The 17,900-nt window shown below is 35.2% G+C and overlaps 1 protein-coding gene across 6 annotated transcripts in view; it reads right to left on the bottom strand.

The window, feature by feature from the left end:
• The window catches only part of LOC149531084 (DNA-directed RNA polymerase IV subunit 1-like), a 179,863-nt gene that overhangs the window by 35,678 nt on the left and 126,285 nt on the right, over positions 1-17,900 (bottom strand). For 5 of the 6 annotated variants that reach the window (XM_089811579.1, XM_089811582.1, XM_089811581.1 and 2 more), the window contains 3 exons: positions 726-988; positions 455-628; positions 195-332 (listed from right to left, as the gene is read on the bottom strand). In XM_089811579.1, coding sequence (XP_089667705.1) covers positions 195-332; positions 455-628; positions 726-988 — 575 coding nt within the window. Of the gene's footprint in view, positions 1-194; positions 347-454; positions 629-725; positions 989-17,900 lie in introns of all 6 variants that reach the window. The other variant, XR_016359176.1, reaches the window with a different exon arrangement.

Below are 17,900 nucleotides of genomic sequence, written 5' to 3'. Positions count from 1 at the left end.
TAGCCAGGTGTTGTACCAAACTTCAACCCATTATTTTTTAAATTAGCATTTGCTATGTTTCCAAGTTCTTGTTCCATAAATGTTTCTGCCAGACATGCAGATTATACACAAATCCAGCAAATATTACCCAAATATAGATAAATTAGTGGTGTGATCAACAATTGTGAAATATGTCATAAAAGATAAAATTGTACCTTCTCATTTAGAAGAATATCAAAGCACATTCCTGTGCCAATGGACGGGACTTTACCCCATGTCAATGAGTCCAATGTTCCAGCTAGACTGTCCAAAGCACTCTTCTTAGCTGCTTCTAAAAAGTTTTTTCTCGGTTTCTGCAAAATTTAATCTGACAAATGACTAACATCAACCTTGAATAATATTTAACATGTGCTTAAAATTAAAGAGATTTTCAAGCAACAAAATGTATAATCTAGATTGGGCATTTTTGACTCACTGTGAAAAAACCTTCAATAAAAGGAGCAGAGGTTGAAGTTTGATTAAGCTGTTTGCTAAGACCACTGGGTGTCAAACCCCGAAACACTCCAGTCACAGATAGGGAGTCTACTGTCAACCACAAATGCTCCTTATGTATGGCTTTATCCATCATTCTAGCAACACACCCAAGCCTCTGCAGAAATTAGAAATAACTGAAACTCAATGTAATAATTTGATTAATTTTAGTACATGCATGAGCACTTAGTACAAAGAATAAATAAGAAGCTTGCCTGCAAACAACATGTCCGAGCAGCATCAATTCCAATGCTATGCCATACTTCATAAATACTCTCTGGTACACTACGTTGCCAATCTATTAGATCCATAACTGCCTCACAAGAATTTACAAGTATATTCCATTGTTCTCCTGTTTTACAGCCTCTTGATAAACCAACAGTGAGCACGAGCTCTCCATTCTGAGTGTTATTTACAACCTCATTTCCCAATTTGTTTTCCTCCCATGTTATTTTTACAGAATCAATTTTAGAATTTCCTGAAGCGAATGAAACAGTTCAATTTACTGATTTTTGAAAATACAGAGATTTATTGAATAGGAACTTTTAGTCACTAAAAATGTTTAAATTACATTGCAAACTTTCATAGTATTTCTCCAGAAAAACGTCCTATTCAACAAAGAACATAGTAAGTAGAGAAAAGTGAGATTGAATACAACCTCATTCAAATGTTAAAAACCAGAATTAAATATTTTTAGAAAAGTTGAATAAATATACAATAAGCCAAATAACAGATTTTAATTTATAAGACATCATTGTTAATGGCATTTTGAAGCAAGTGGCCCAAATTCACTAAAAAAATCCATACTTCTAGCAATTGTGATGTGATCCTCTTTCGATAAATTACAATTTTTGGTTCTTTTTCAGACCCATAATACCCCGTGATCATAGATGAACAAAGTTATGTATCGTTATATGTATTCCTTATCCAAATATTTATTAATCTCTCTATTTGAAGAACTGAAAGATGTCTAATTGGAATATTGCATGTCCGTCAGTTAACCAAGTTGCACCAATCCAAAAAAAACTAATCAGGTAATATGATAATCTTTGCCACCAAAACAAACAAAAGTACCTTTGGTGTGCCAAGTCTAAATAGTCATTGTCACAAGATCTTATGTCAAAGTCTATAGTTTAGAATTTTCAAATTCTTGTAGACTGTCTATCATTTTAAATTTGACAACTAATTATTAATCAAATGAATTTTTTTCATGATTAAACTGCATCTATATAGGGCTGCTCCTTGATAGTGATTCAGAACACGAGTACATCCAAGGTCAGTATGCCCAATTTTAACCCATCTGTGCCCATCCACAAAACTGCTCTCTGCTATGGACCCATTCTATCTGTTACCTACTACCTAACTTGACATAAACCCACAGAGACTACACTCATAACCAGTATATCCATAAATATGGGTTTGATCCCCAGCTATATTATTATCTTGTAGGCCTGATATAAAACACCATATAATTGAAGAAAACATCAGAATCAGGAGGAGACAACCACAAACCCAAACAAATGTACAAGCAGAAGAGAGTGGTCAACATTGTATCCACTATGTAAGTCCCCCCAAAAAATCTCCACCTCCACTACAATCTCAAGAGCAAAACTTCTTCTTCGGAAGCCACCTCTGCATCATCTTCCTCCACAACAAAACCCTCCACCAGGTAGCTTTGAATTCATCTTGGGCTGCTCTCAGCAGATAGGTCCACCAGTTTCTTCAATAAGAATGCATTCGTCTCCACAATCACTCTCCTCTGAACCACTCTTACACCATTCCTATACTCAATTAAGGGGAACTTTGGCACCTCCTTTCCTCTTCTACGTGGAACAAAATATATCTAGGAAAGGAGGAATCTTCCACTATCGTCCACATCATCCAACACTTGATCTAATTCTCCTAGAAAACATTTCCTCGCTACTTTCCTGCAAAGGGCAGCTACTACCACCTTCTCCTTAGTGGCATCCACTAGGCTAGCCACAAACATTTTTGAGGTATTTGTGTTAACCCTATACATATCCTAATCCTTCATGTAATCCTTATAGCATGCAAAACCCAGGCATGGTTTGCAAAGAAAACCTTCTTTAACCTTTTATCTGAATCTCACCAAAAAAGGAGATTTGTCTCTTCCTAAATTTCAATCTCATTGGAATGTCCATGACAACAATGCAACAAAGCCACCACCACAGAGAAATACTCTGTACTCCATTTCACACACCAAGCAAGCAATCAGCAAGACACCTTTGCACACTGATCACATAGATGCCACAAGACCTGTCATCTTTTCATAAATGATATCAAAGAATGTGCCACATGAGCATCGGTATTATGCCAAGTTTGAAACCTATTGGAAAATCCCATCGCATTGAGTTCACACTATTGAAATATCTAGGATTATTTTCTGCAAATGTAATAAGACTGCCTTGCTATTGGTATTTTCCAAATGCAGATTTGGATCTCATACAAATATGAGAGGGGACATGTCTCATGAAGAGAGATGGCTCTATGGTGTAATCACCATTTAATAATATTATATTAACATAAATAATAATAATATGTATAACAATATATATATATATATATATATACAATAATATTATTTAACATGGATAAGTATATATAGGAAATGATGATTTACCAATAACAATAATGTATCTCAGACCGAACCAATCCGACTAAAGCTACAACCTTAACACACACAAGTAAATCGGGAAAAATCCGTTATGTAACAGCATATGTTATCATCGTTGGTACCCATTGTTAGAATGATTTAGAATAACTAAGACAGGGCGGTGGAGGAATCAGTTATCCTCGGGTCTAGATGTACCAACAAAACTATTCAACACTTCAAACAACTTAGGTCTTATCATCAAATAGCTCAGTCTCTATATCAACTTATCAGTAACATAAACTTGCATTTCATTGTCCCAACAGTAATTAACTTGCAGAATGTAAAAACATTTCAAATAACATCCACACAAGTAAGACACCAAGATTTAACGTGGAAACCAAATTTGGGAAAACCACTAGTAGCATGCTACTAATTTTTCACTCTTTTGAAATGAGCTCCGTTAGGAGCCAACACTGTTATAGATTAATTTGCACACTGTTAGGTGTGACCCCCTTAAAGGATTTAATCACCCTATTAGGAAAGGTCTTGTTAGAGGATTTTAGAACATTCCATTAGAATGTCACCTTGATTAAAGGATTTACAAATGATTGTTAGGTCAACCTTGATTAAAAGATTTCAACTAATACAATGGTTAGAAAGTAACAAGAAGTTGATATGATAAATACAACTCAATTTGCAAATACAGATCACAATTCAGTCCAACAATTGATTCAATTACTGGCCTCCATAACTAGTTCGCTTAGCAACCCTTCAAGCAATTACTCTTCTCCTCAACTCTTCATTGTTCAGCCTTTTGCCCAAGTTCGCCAATCAACAGAATTAACATCGCTAAAGCTGATTTCTTGTCCTTGGGATCCACGGATTGGCATTATGGACAGAATGTTCCCAAGGTGTTGTAGGAAATAGTGTGGTTGATGACATTTATATAAGAGTGATGCGGTGGGTTGGCAGAGCAGTATCTTTGAGACTAGTATGGCATATTTAAACAAGTATATAGGCTCAAATATCAATTGACTTGGCATGCAAATGTAGAATGCTTGAGGGCAAGTAGTCTTTGGGAAGGGAAAACTGCAATGTCCCCACTTTCAAGCACTCTTGTAAATTGGCTAGTACTTTCATTTGGGACCTATTTCAACCAATTCAAAGAGGATTTTTCATGTCATCGATGAGATCAAAGGATGTGTCGAAGTTGAACAACACTTTTTGGCTAAGTTACTCTAATTTGCCCCTAGACCTTGTTGAACCAGCCAGCGTATGAATTGATACCTAGTCTTGGTCTAGTTTGCATGTTGGTCTTGGCAAGGTTAGAAATCCAGGGACTCGATTTGAACAAGTAGACTAGAAAAGAGAACTTGGGAGAACCATGCCCACACATATCAAACCCAGGCAAACTAGGCACAAATTTCAAAAAACTGGGCCTCTCCGGCATCAATAAAGTAACTTTTTTGGCAAATTTTATAAAGTTTTGACATCCTTAACCCTAAAAGGTGAAAATGAAAGGCTTATGTTGGCTTTTAATTCTCATTTTTAATCCATTGCTTAAAGTTGAAACAAGAATACTTGAACTTGCTGTTATGATTTAATTTTAATGTTTTGAATATTTGATGTCCAACTTGAAATATACAATGTTATGATCACGATTCATGATGCAATGATTACAGTTTTAATGTTTATGGTGTTTTCGTTGTTTAAATCATATGATTTTACAATACTTTGTGATATTCTAATTGTAACTCTATGTATGTATGTGTAGATATAGATATAGATATAGATTATAGATAATATATAATAGATAATAGATAATAGGATATAGATATAGGGTATAAGGTATAGGTATAGGTATAGATATATGTTACATCTTTTTGTACAAATGAACCCAAACCCTTTTCCAAAATTTCGTCCTATCGGTGAACAAGTTGTTCGAACCCAATCTTAGAGTAGAACGCAAACGGATAACTTAGCTTTTTTAGTGATATTTGACAACTCGTCACTTCTTATTTTTAGCAAGTTACTATTTTAGGGAAGTATTATTCTTGATCTTCCCTAAGGTTCAACATGTAGTATCTCTAGTTTGGGATTTTGTATAGCCAATGTTTGTTGACCATACTTTCTATTTTTTGAAAGCCATGTGAGAAAAGCTGGTAGGGTCAATGTATGAGTTTCTATTTTTAGCTTTGCTCAACACACTCTTGGATAATAATATTACTTGACAATTAATTATAGTCCCAAGCTTTATAATTAAAATAATGTTATTATTAAATAACTATAATCTTTAATTTTATTTTAATAAATTTAAAAGGATATTATGTGGACACCTAAATGAGAATTATAAAGTGACTTTATTATGGCACCTTAGGGCATTAAAAGGCTTTGAATAGTTTAATAAAATGTTTTATGGAGATTGGTGTCAATATAGGGATATATAAGGTGAATATAAGAAAAGAATTCATAAAGAGACTTTATGTTAATAAAAACTCATACAAGGGATCACTTTCTTATTATTCCTAATTGCAAGTAAATATAAACATTAAAGGGATGGAAAATTAAATAGGTTTTCCAGAAGCTTCCTTGGAGAATCATAAAAGGGCTCATTTGGTTATATTTGGTTAAAAAAAAATTTTGACAATTATTTCACAAAAGGGCTTTTTAGCGTTCAACAAAACATTTTGATGATCTTTTATAAAGTCATGGTTTCTAGCAGTATTTTGGGTTGCACCAAGGGTTTCTAAGGGGAACAGTGTTCCTACAAATGTAGTAGAGTTTTTGACAATTCTTACACAATATCATGTGTGATCTCTGCATTGCATCGAGGGTTTGTTGATATTTTGTAGTGTTCTACATTGTTTTGTCACTTGAATGTTTTGCACTTCCTACACCCAGTTAGCTATTTAGGCCTTTTGTAAAACAACTGTGTGTTTCCCCAAATGTAAAGATATGTAGCAGTGACTTTGTGAATTATAATTTCATTCAGTAAGCATATAAACAGAAAAATTTCATGTTGATACAAATATACAAGGCCCACAAATCTGACCTGACTATATTGGGGTGAGCTAACAGCACTTTGCCTTTCAAGTAATTGTCTTTGTGAATTAGAATTTCATTCAATAAGCATATAAACAGAAAAATTTCATGTTGATACAAATATACAAGGCCCAGAAATCTGACCTGACTACATTGGGGTGAGGTAACAGCACTTTTCTATTCAAGTAATTGTCCAGCCCAAAATCTAAACACAGAAAACTCCTTGGAAAAGGTAATACAGGTCCTGATCTTCAGTGGCGAATTTCTAACTATAGTTTGATTATACAACACTAAAGGCAATAATCAGAAGACAATGTTCTTCAATTCTTATCAGAATAATGTCCATCAACACATAAGCCAGGAATCAATGTTTAAGTCAATCTGAAACTGAATTGCCGTGCTCAAAACAGCAGCTAGGTTCTTCAGTCATCTCCAAACTTTCAGATAAATATAATCTGAGACAAAAAAAGATTTGAAAATGTAATGAAATTCTTGTTGCTTCTCAACCAGAAAACTGAAAGACTTGGGCATTAGACCCAAGGAGGGGAGGAAGATTTTAAAACTAAATGCCAATCAAGATTACACCTGCAGCAATAGTATAGAGGATATATCTTCCTACAACAGAAAACTCTAATCCTTTCTCAAAGAACAGAATTCACTTCCATCCATGAGGCCAAATTTCAACACACGGATGTGTAAGGCAGCAGCAATAATACTTACATTTGAATGTGAACACCAGGATAATCTAAGACCCAGGTAGCAGTGACTCATTCCAAATGTCCTAACAAATAATTACTAGAATTAAAAAGGTATGAACCACAGTTACGAAGTCTTTCCCCAACACAGCCTAACTATATTCATCATAGAATTAATTCTTCTTGAAGATGGCTCATGCTAGGACATAGAACCAAGACAAGTATGGTGACCAACAAATTTGAACAGCAGTGCAGCATTCATCAGCTAAAACTTAAACGGCTACAAATTCATAGTGTCCACTCATGGAAGCCTTAGTGTGATGACCCCTTCTACTAAGTCAGCTTAAAATGATCCTAGAAAGCAATTAGGATCCTTAAGAATTCAGTTCTTGGTAGAATTGATCATATTTAAGCTAACTTGTAAGTATCGTCACTGAATACTATTGGTAATTCTGGATAGCGTCCATATTCCCTCACATAATAGATTCTGTAATGAACAGTGGATTTACTGCTCCTCGAGTTCAGACATGATCTACTTGGGGCTCCCTCAGATCTATTATCCTTATTGGGATTCTTGCCCCAACGTGAGCGATTTACTCCTCTCCCTGTGCACACTCCCTACCCACTGCATTCTAATACAAGAGTTCGTATAGACTTATCCACAATTTATTAATAGTATTAATTATTATTATATTAGACTCAAGATTATGCACCTTCACTGACTTAAGAATAAGGTGTGGTAGTGGATTTATACAAGCCCCTCCCTGGTAACATTGTATACTTTCAATCACAATCAAAAATAGTAATGTTGAAGATATTATTAATTTAATTATTCATAATTAAAAAATTATTGGAATATCAAATCTATAATACTATGGAAAGTATAACAAATCCCAATATTAATTCAGTTATATCTTAAAACTAATCCTTTTGTTGACAATTATTGGTAATAATATTAGAAGATAATTCTTATTAATTATTCATTTAAGTATTTCTTTATGGGGAATTAGTTATATTTTATAAAGTTCTCACTTAGTGTGTTCATAAATTTCCCTCATACCATTGAGACTGACAACACATTATGAATGCACATATAAAATGTGTGTTATTTTGAGAGTTGTTGATTCGTAGGGGTTTAGGATTGATCATACCTCCCACTTCCCCTTGGTATGATTTGACCTTCCCTCTTGATACACGTCATCTCATTCCTCTTATCAATATTAGGGATGGGTTTATATCTTCTCCCTTCTCCAAATCATAGCGGGTCCCATATCCCTTTAATTATGCTTGTATAAAGCTTTTATTAGTCCCTTATCTCATAGTATATTTTACCAATATTTACACGCATGTCGATGCATGAACTTTACTGCCTTTCTATCTATCTTATATCACCCCCTATTCCATGTCATTACTCCTTATTTTCTCCCCAAAACTGCTGCCAAATATTAGATGTAATTCTGTTTTAATTATCTTATCACTCTTCGATGTCTTCTTGTCTTGGGCCTAACCCCTTCTAAATATGATGGCATGCCCCTTTGCACTATCGCGTCCCATGTCTCATCATATCTGCCTTGAACAGTTGGCAATTAATATTTTGGTATTCCTTAATCATATTTATCATTGTAATATACATATTTTTTGTAAAGTGTTTGTGTATTTTATTCATACATGGATAATATAAATATATATTATTTTAATTTATTCATATTAGTATAATAATAATATGCTCATATCATATTTGTATATTAATTTATGTGTATTGAAAAATACACTTATGTATATTCATATGAATTAAAGTAATTATTTATTACAAAGTTGGTTGATCATATTACGGAAGTAATTGGTAAAATACTTGCTTGTTATTAACAGAGACCGAAAGGTCATTATATACAAAAGAATAAAATAATGTTTCCTTAAGAAACGATCGTAAAGAATAGAAACATTCTATTCTAATAGAGAAAGTAAAAAAACGAAAGCAAACTAAAGCTAACTAAATATTTACAATAGATAACCATTAACTAATAATATACAATTCTCTATTATCATAATACCCTCCTTAATGGTTAATCTATCTAGAACACCAAGCTGTCCTCTAAATTTGACAAACTTATCAGGACCAAGAGGCTTGGTGAGAATGTCTGCAATATGATCTGTGGTAGGAACATACTACAAATCTATAGTCACGTCTTCAACCAACTATCGTATGCAATGACAATGAACATCCACATGCTTGGTTCGTTCATGGAAGACTAGATTTCGTGCTAACTTGATAAAGCCTTCATTATCAACAAATAGAGTAGTCGGTCCTATTGGTGACATCTGCATATCTCCAAGCATCCGTTGAAGCCAATAGCTTCACATCCTGCCCTTAACAGTCCCTATGTATTTGGCCTTTGTAGAGGAGAGAGAAATTGCCTACTGCTTCTTATTGGTCCATGTGACTACACTAAATCCCAAACTAAACACATCCAAAAGTTGACTTTTTATTATCAACAGAGCCTGCCCAATCTGAATCGGTGAACCCACAGAGTTTAGGATTAGAGCTTCCAGAGTACAGAAGTCCATAATCTGAAGTGCCCTTCACATAACGAAGCACACGCTTTGCTACCATCCAATGATCAGCCCTAGGAGCTGTCATAAAGTGTGAAATATAGCTGACTGTGAAGCTAATATCAAGCGTAGTAGCAGAGAGGTAGACGAGGCTGCCTACTAGTTGCATGTATGTAGTATCATCAACGGAAGGAGAATCAAACTTTGCGGATAACTTGAGACCTTTCTCCATAGGTATAGATGCAAGCTTGCAATCCTACATATGAAATTTGTCTAACAGGGCCCTGACATATTTGGACTGAAAAATGAATATACCAAAAGACTATTGCCAAACTTCAACACCTAGGCAATAATGCATGAGCCCAAGGTCAGTCATATCAAAAGACTGGCATAAATTCTGTTTGATTCCTTGAATCAAAGATGTCGAACTGTCAATGATGATCAAATCATCCACATAAATAACCAAAAGGATGATGTCACTGATAGTAGTCTTGATGTACAGATTTGAGTCTAAAGCACTCTTTAAGCCTTGAAAGAACTCCAAGCTGTTGAGTCTGAATCTCTGGCAATCCAAGAACAAGTTCATTGTGAGCAAACTGTGAGAGATAATGCACATTTAAGTGCCCATATCGTTGATGCCTAAATGTGCTAACAAAAGACCGTCGAGCAACCATAGCTAAGTCCGAAGAATCACGAAAATCAGTAAGTCTGAAAAGACCATGATCCTCAAGACACACTACAACAGTAGACTTGCTCGATCAGAGATGGTGCACTAACGTGAACTGAAAGTGACTGCCAAGTATGGAGAATGTCGCAGCAACTGACTGACTGAGAATAATTTTAGTTCCATCCTTGGAACATAGTACACATCGATAAATATGAGAGTCCTCCCAACAGACTGAATCTGAATGTTGCCTTTGTTGACAACTGTGTACTCTTCTCCGCCACCAAAAATAGCAGAGTTTGAATAAGGTCAGTAGTTAGTAAACCAATCTCTGCGGTGAGTGAAATGACGAGAGGCACCTAAATCAATGTACTAGGCAGATGACTTGACATGATCTACAGGGCTTTTAGCCATGAAGACGTAAAAGAAAGATTTTGTCTACTCAGTGTGCTCTGCACTATTCGCTTTGGGTTGCGAACCCGATTGCTTAGACTATGCAGCCAAGCATTTCTGACATTCAACCCTCATGTGTCCAAACTTGTGGTAGTAGTTGCATTGAATGTTCTTCTTTCGGGAACTATCTAATGCTGGAGGAGAAGACTTCTGCTGAGATGGCTGTTGAAACTTGCCTTTATCCTTCTGAAAGGATTTTGCAACAAAGGCTTGCTCTGTGGAGGTGGAACTGGAGTTGCTACCGAACTGTTGTTTTCACCGATCTTGCTGAAGCAGCAGTGTGCAAAGATCAATGAACTTCAAATCAACACCAAAAGATGTGATGTTGAGAGTCTCGATAAAATGCTCATAGGACTTTGGTAAACTCTGAAGAGTAATAACCACAATATCCTCTTCCTTTGTCTTGCGACTAATGGCAAGTAATTGTTCACGGATTTCCTGAATCCAATTCAGGTGTGCTTGGAGCGAGTTGCGCTCATCCATGACAATAGAAAACTGAGCGTCTTTTAGAAAAAAAAGCTTTTCTTTTGTCAGAAGTCTCATGAAGACCTTTGAGATGTGTCAAGAGCTCGGCAGTTGTCTTGCCGGATGGAATCTGAGAAAGCTGATCATCAACCACGGATAATTTGAGAAGCATCACCACCTCTCAATTATTCAAATCTCGTGTATCTTGATCAAGACCAAGAGAAGTCGGACGCTTCGAAACACCCAGAACAAGTTGATCAGTGTTCTGATATTCAAAAATTGCGATGATCCGCTGCTTACAAGTGACATAATTGCGACCATTGAATTTGGAGTTGTGCTCGAGCAAAATGTTTGTCAAGGATGCCATGGGACGTTTTTCAATGAAAAACTCTGAAAATCTATGAAGACACATTCTTTGAGGCAAAAAGATGGAAGACCCAAAAAATCGGAGAGTAACCTAGAAGAGAGCTCGAAAAACCCAGAAGGAATATGGTGTCGTTTTGCGGATCTGCTGACTCAAAAATCAAGGCACCCAAAAAATCTGAGGACAACCTAGTTGAGCTCTTGAAAAACCCACCAAGAATCTAAAATCAAAATATTTTTTCAAGCTTAGAAATTAGGGTTTCAAAAAAAGTAAAATCAATAGCCATGAATGGTCAAAAATTGCAGAAATACTGAGGTTTTCTGATAAAATCATCGAGTTTGCTTCAAGGATGGACGAACAGGGTTGAATACTGCTGAACAAACACCAAAGGAATGGCATAGCAGGCGTGAGGAGGAAGACTAGAAGGTAGAAACTTGTCTGCAAAAAAAAGACCCGTTTTTCGCAAAAAACGAGATTCAAAACACAAATATATGTGGTCTGTAGCAACATCGAGCCCCTCACAAACAAGAGCAGTAGGTTTGTAGCAGTGCCAAGTTCCTTAGCCGACAAAAACAGTAGCAACAAAAAACACAAGTTTGTTAAAAAATCATGATTTTTGTTGGGTTGATTGCTCTGAAAAACGAAATATAAGATGGGATGCAAGCTTGTTTTCATTTACGAACTAGAGATCATTCAATCTTTAGACAAATTCAATGGTTTGTTGTTGATGACTCTCCAAAAATCCAAACAGAAACCTAGCCGGGTTTTTTTTTCAAACAAGAAAACTCTGAAATTATTTCAAAAAAAAATTTAACAAATAATTTCAAAAATAAATTTGAAGTATTGACTCTGATACCATATTACAGAAGTAATTGGTAAAATACTTGCTTTTTATTAACAAAGACCGAAAGGTCATTATATACAAAAGAATAAAATGATGTTTCCTTAGGAAACAATTGTAAAGAATAGAAACATTCTATTCTAACAGAGAAAGCTAAAAAACAAAAGCAAACTAAAGCTAACTAAATATTTACAATAGATAACCATTAACTAATAATAGACTAGTATCTATAATCGTAATAAATCAGAGCTCATAATAATTAGAGGTATGACTTCTTATCAAAAATAATTGTCAAATTTAAACAAACGGTATATCAAATTGTGCTTCCATTACAAAGAATCACTTCAAACTTGTACCCATAAGCAAAATCTTCCACAATCCTTCAAATCAACTCTTTCAATACCATATGCCTTCAAAAATCATTCATACATCACTTATATTTAGTGTCCCCAGGAGTATAAAATAAGCCAAAAAATGAATACATTTGCTAAACTCATTAACACATTATGCCAAGGAAAAGATTTGAAACTTTTTGAAAACAATGTTCTTTGTTAATTAACCATTCTCAACTTTTATAAAAAATGACCAAAAGTATTTTGAAATGTCTTTAGTTTACTCAGGAATACTCCCTTATAAAATTGAAGAGTTCCCATGATTTAATCAAGGCCCTCAAAGTTTAAAACAATCGCCAAATACTTAATTAAGGCAGCCCAGCTGTAATCTCAAATATTTCTCTGACATAACTTTATTTAAATTTATCAAACAAATTGAACTACTTCCAACTAAACCCCATGACAGAAGAAGAAGCCATAAAATATGCAGCCCTCCCACTTGATGGGGTAGCACATGAATGGTGGTGTCACGGAATGAAATATTAAAATAGAGAAATTATACAGTTGAAAACATATTAAAAAAAATCAGAGAAGGAAGAAACTTGCAGCTTTATTTTATTGAACAATAGAAGCTTATTTATACAATAGATTGACCCATCAACATTCCTAAATGACTAGAAAATATATTGAAGCCCATTATTCCAAAAATTATATCGACAAAACAAGGGGGTTTTGTTCCTGGTCGAGAAACAACTGAGGGAGCTATAATAGCCCATGACACCCTTTATTCCATCAAAGAACATAATATTGCAGCCTTTGTTGCCAAATTAGATATGATGAAGGCGTACGATAAACTGAATTGGTCTTTTCTTCTTCTAGTCATTTATCATTGACTTTTCTTCTAGGTGGTGTAAATGGATTAAAGCTTTCATGTCAGGTGCACATATTTCTATTCTCATTAGTGGTGCACCAGCAGGTTTCTTTGCCTGTTCCCAAGGAGCTCGTCAAGGTGACCCTCTTTCTCCATTCTTGTTTATCATTATGGTGGAGGCCTTCAACAGACTTATTAACTCTTTTAATCAAAAAAGTTTGTGGAAAGGTATTAATATTGTGGGTACATCTTTGTCCATAACCCGTTCTCTTTTTCCTAACGATACTTTACTCTTTTGATCATCTACATATCAAGAAGCACAAAGTATGAAGAAATCCATTGATCTATATACACAAGTTTTGGGACAATGTATCAATGCAGCTAAATCTAAAATTTATGTTTTTAATACATCCCAATTGGTTACTCAAAGAATAATCCATCCTCTTGGTTTTCCCCTTGATCATTCGCCTTCTACTTATCTTGGTGTTCCCTTTTTTATGGGATTAAACAAACCCTCTCATTGGAAATGTGTGATTGATCGTATCAAAAGTAGAATAAGTGTGTGGAAGGTTCGCCAGTTATCCCTCTCGGGTAGAATTTTGCTTATCAAAACTATTCTCTCTACCATTCCTAATTATTACTTCTTCATTCTACAAGCCCTCAAAGGTATCACCTATCAAACTGAAACTTTAATCCCCACCTTTCTTTGGTCTGACAATATGAATGGACAGCAAAAAATACCTCTAATTTCTATTCAAGCCATGTCAACCTCTTCCAGAACAGGAGGTGTCGGACTTCCCAACATTACTAATAGGAATAGGGCTTTTGGTGCTAAACTTGTTTGGCAAATGTATGAAAAATCCTCTACCAAATGGTGTTGCCTTTTACAAGAGAAATATCTAGATAACTTGAAACCTTCCAGAGTTCTTACGATCCTAGACCTACTAAAGGGCTCTGTGATTTGGGATTTCATGATGGCTTCTCAAGAAGTTATTACTTCATTCATATCATGGCAAGTGAAGAATGGGGATAGTTTCAATTTTTGGTTTGATTCATGGAATGGGTTCCCCCCCCCCCCCCCCACCTTGACACTATTGATTCTTTAAAGGATTTCTCAAACATAGTGATTCAAGCTTGGGGGGCATCTTTTTCTAATTATGTCTCAGCTATACATAGCTTCATAGGGCTAGTCATTTGGCAAGACCCCTCAATTCTTCCTATATCCCACAATCAGGTTGCTTCTTTCAATCGAGTATTAGTTGAAAGGAATGCTTTTATGTCTAATCAACCAGATTGCCTCTTTTGGGTTCTAGCTAACAAGGATACTTAGCTCTCCAACACAACCAGTTTAATCAGACCACATATTGTGCTTTTAAATTCTGCTGGAATAGCTCAGTTCAGCCAAAAGCAGGATGCTTTGCATGGCTTGCATTAAAGAACCGAATTTTAACTAGTGATCGGCTTCATAGATTGAACATTTCTAATCCCTTTAACTATGTGCTTTGCCTGCAAGTTATAGAAACAACATATCACCTCCTCTTAAACTGCCCTTTTGCCCAAGTTTGTTGGCATTTTGTTCTTAATAAGCTTAATTTCCATATGCCATTACCTAACTCTCTATGGGATTTTTTCCAGGCATGGTCAATCTTATATTCTGAATCAATGTTTTCATGTCTTTGGAAGTGCATCCCTGCATCTGCAATATGGGCAATTTGATGGGAAAGAAACAAGAGAATTTTTTGATAGACATCTCCAATCCCTCAGTTTCTAGAAGGATTAGAGAGATCAATTGTTGAGCTTGTTAATGCTTCAGTAAGTAAATATAAGGGTAAACATGTTTTTTCTCCTTGTGATGGCTATGTTATTCATCGGTAGAAGGGTTTACTTTTTCCTTTTCTTCCTGCTCCATCGTGTCCATCCAAGATTCCTCATCTAAGCACAAACCAAGTCGATTCCTCCAAGTGAGGGTTATTTCAAAATCAATTTTGATGGGGCCTCTAGAGGAAATCCAGGAAACTCTGGCTATGGCATAGTCATTAGAGATTTTCAAGGTCATGTGATTGTAGCAAAATCATCTCCTCTCCCTCCGTGTACTAATAACAAAGCTGAGGCCTTTAACCTTGCTTTTTGGTTTGGAACTTGCAAAATTACTATCTATATCTATGTTACATGTTGAAGGGGATTCAGCCATTATTATTAATGCATGTATTAAACATCAGGTATATAATTGGTCCATACAGTATATATTGCATCAAGTATGGTCTCTTCTTGATTCAATCTCTAAATGTTACATCATGCATACTTATAGAGAAGGCAATCTTTTAGCTAATTGTCTGGCTAATTTGGATACTAGTGGGGTTTATATTAACTCTTTACTTTCCCCTCTTAACCTCCTTGATTTCCCTAACTTAGTCAATATTATGACAAAAGAATATGTTTAGAATGATGTTGAGCCCTCCTCATATATTATTTGATAGTAAATCATGACTTCTCTGCAATTTCACATGTTTTTACTTTTATGGATCTCACTTGTTCTTTTGAGATATTGTATGCAATTCAGGGCCTTGGATTGCACTTGCATCAAATGACTTTCTAATATCACAGTCTCAATTGAAGTTTTGGATGAAGATCAATGATGGAAACTTTTATGACAATTTTTGGCTTGGATCTTGATTTTGTCTCCGACACCAAACAATGAATTGTATTCATATGAGTTTTGGCCACTTTGTAATCACAATATTCTCAATTCACAATGACAAGATTCATTAGTGTTGATAGATACTCTCTCTTGATGCAGTGTTTCTTCTTCTGCATCCTTTTTGTATCAGGCAATGACCGGAGTTTTTCTTTTCTAGTTCTTTTCTCCGGAAGCTATTTTGAACCAGTTATTATTAATATAAATATAATGTTTCGCCAAAAAAAAAAAAAACTACTTCATGATTGACAATAAACACATGAAAATGGACTAGAGGACTACTCTTGACAGCTAACTGGATCTAAGAGCCAGATCTAGTGACATTCCAAAATCACTTCCTATATAGAATTCACTGGAAGGTTGATAGAATGGTTCGACAACAAGGATCCTAAACTACAATTGAAAGAATTGACCCAAGTCAAACACAACGAACCAATAGAAGCATATATCATCGAATTCCATCATATCTTTGTATTGGTTATAGATATATCTGAGCGATGCTTGGTCATACTCTTCATGGATGGCCAACAAGACCCCCTTAAGGTTTGAGTAAAGACATTAAACCCTCTTTCATTGCAAGAAGCCAACAAAAAGGCACAGATGTGGACTTTGGTACTACCGAAAGAAAACCCTACAGGCAAGAATCGTCTACTCCAAAGGAACCTTATGCACCACTTAACAAGGAATCCACTTAAGACCTAAACTTGATTATGAAACAAGACAAGAACTTAGAAGGAAAAAGTTGTGCTTCTCTTGCAAGGAACACTAAGTTCCTTGGCATCGCTGCAAGGGAAAGGAACAAATTCACTATATAGAGGTAAGATCAAACAATGAAGATGAAGAGGACTTGGGTAGTGGCACGGACTTGGAAAAGAAAACCCCAAAAGAAGATAAGAAAAAAGGATTTTTAGCCAACTTAGAAGGATCTTTCAAAAACAAATTTTCAGTTAGGGGTCAAATTGATGGAGAAGACATAAAGGTGCTTCTAGATAGTGGATCTACAAACAATTTCATCAACAAAAAATGGATTGATAACCATAACACCTAGTTACAACATAAGGGTATTGATATAACAATGGTTAAGGGAGCATCAATAAGAAGCAACGCCATAACCCCCACACTTACTCTTAAGATAGGAGATTATTCTTATACTAGCAAGTTCCACACCCTTGAAATCATAGAATTAATCATTGGCATTCCATGGATGAAGCACATAGGCCCCTTCCTATTGAAATTGAACCAAAATTTAGACAAATAGAACAATTTATTATCTAAGGAAAAACCCCCTTTACAAAGGGAAACAAACCAGCCTACACAAATGAGAACTTTATTTATATGATAAAACAATTATAATTCTCTGATCTTACAGCCATTTGCATAATCTGATCAAAATTGTTAGATCAGAACTATGATAGCTTTTACCAGAGGAAAACTATTAGGAATTAATATCACAAGTCATAAAACCAGCATAACCTAAAAGCAAAAGCAATATCTCTAAATGTACAAATCAGAGATAGCCGCTCATAGCAAATAACCTTTATGAGAAGACTTCTGAAAGATACAAACAAGGAATCGCTACTAAGATAAATGAATGTAGCTTGCTAGAAAAACACAAAACGATAGAAAAAGGTCCAAGCCAAGTACATGCGAATCACATTTGTCTTTTCTATGAAACCAAAGATAATCTACCAAAAAAAACATCAGGGATATCTTTCTTTGTTTCCATCTAAAAAAAGTTGTTCATCTCAACATCGTTCTTTTCTTGCATTTGTTGAATGCTTTAATTCCATCAATACTTTCGAAA

The sequence above is a fragment of the Cupressus sempervirens genome, chromosome 11 (assembly GCF_028749045.1).
Source record: "Cupressus sempervirens isolate cs-2001-9-10 chromosome 11, ASM2874904v1, whole genome shotgun sequence".
NCBI lineage: Eukaryota > Viridiplantae > Streptophyta > Pinopsida > Cupressales > Cupressaceae > Cupressus > Cupressus sempervirens.
The sequence above is the reverse complement of the archived record's forward strand: the minus strand, read 5'-3'. Positions and strand labels throughout refer to the sequence as shown.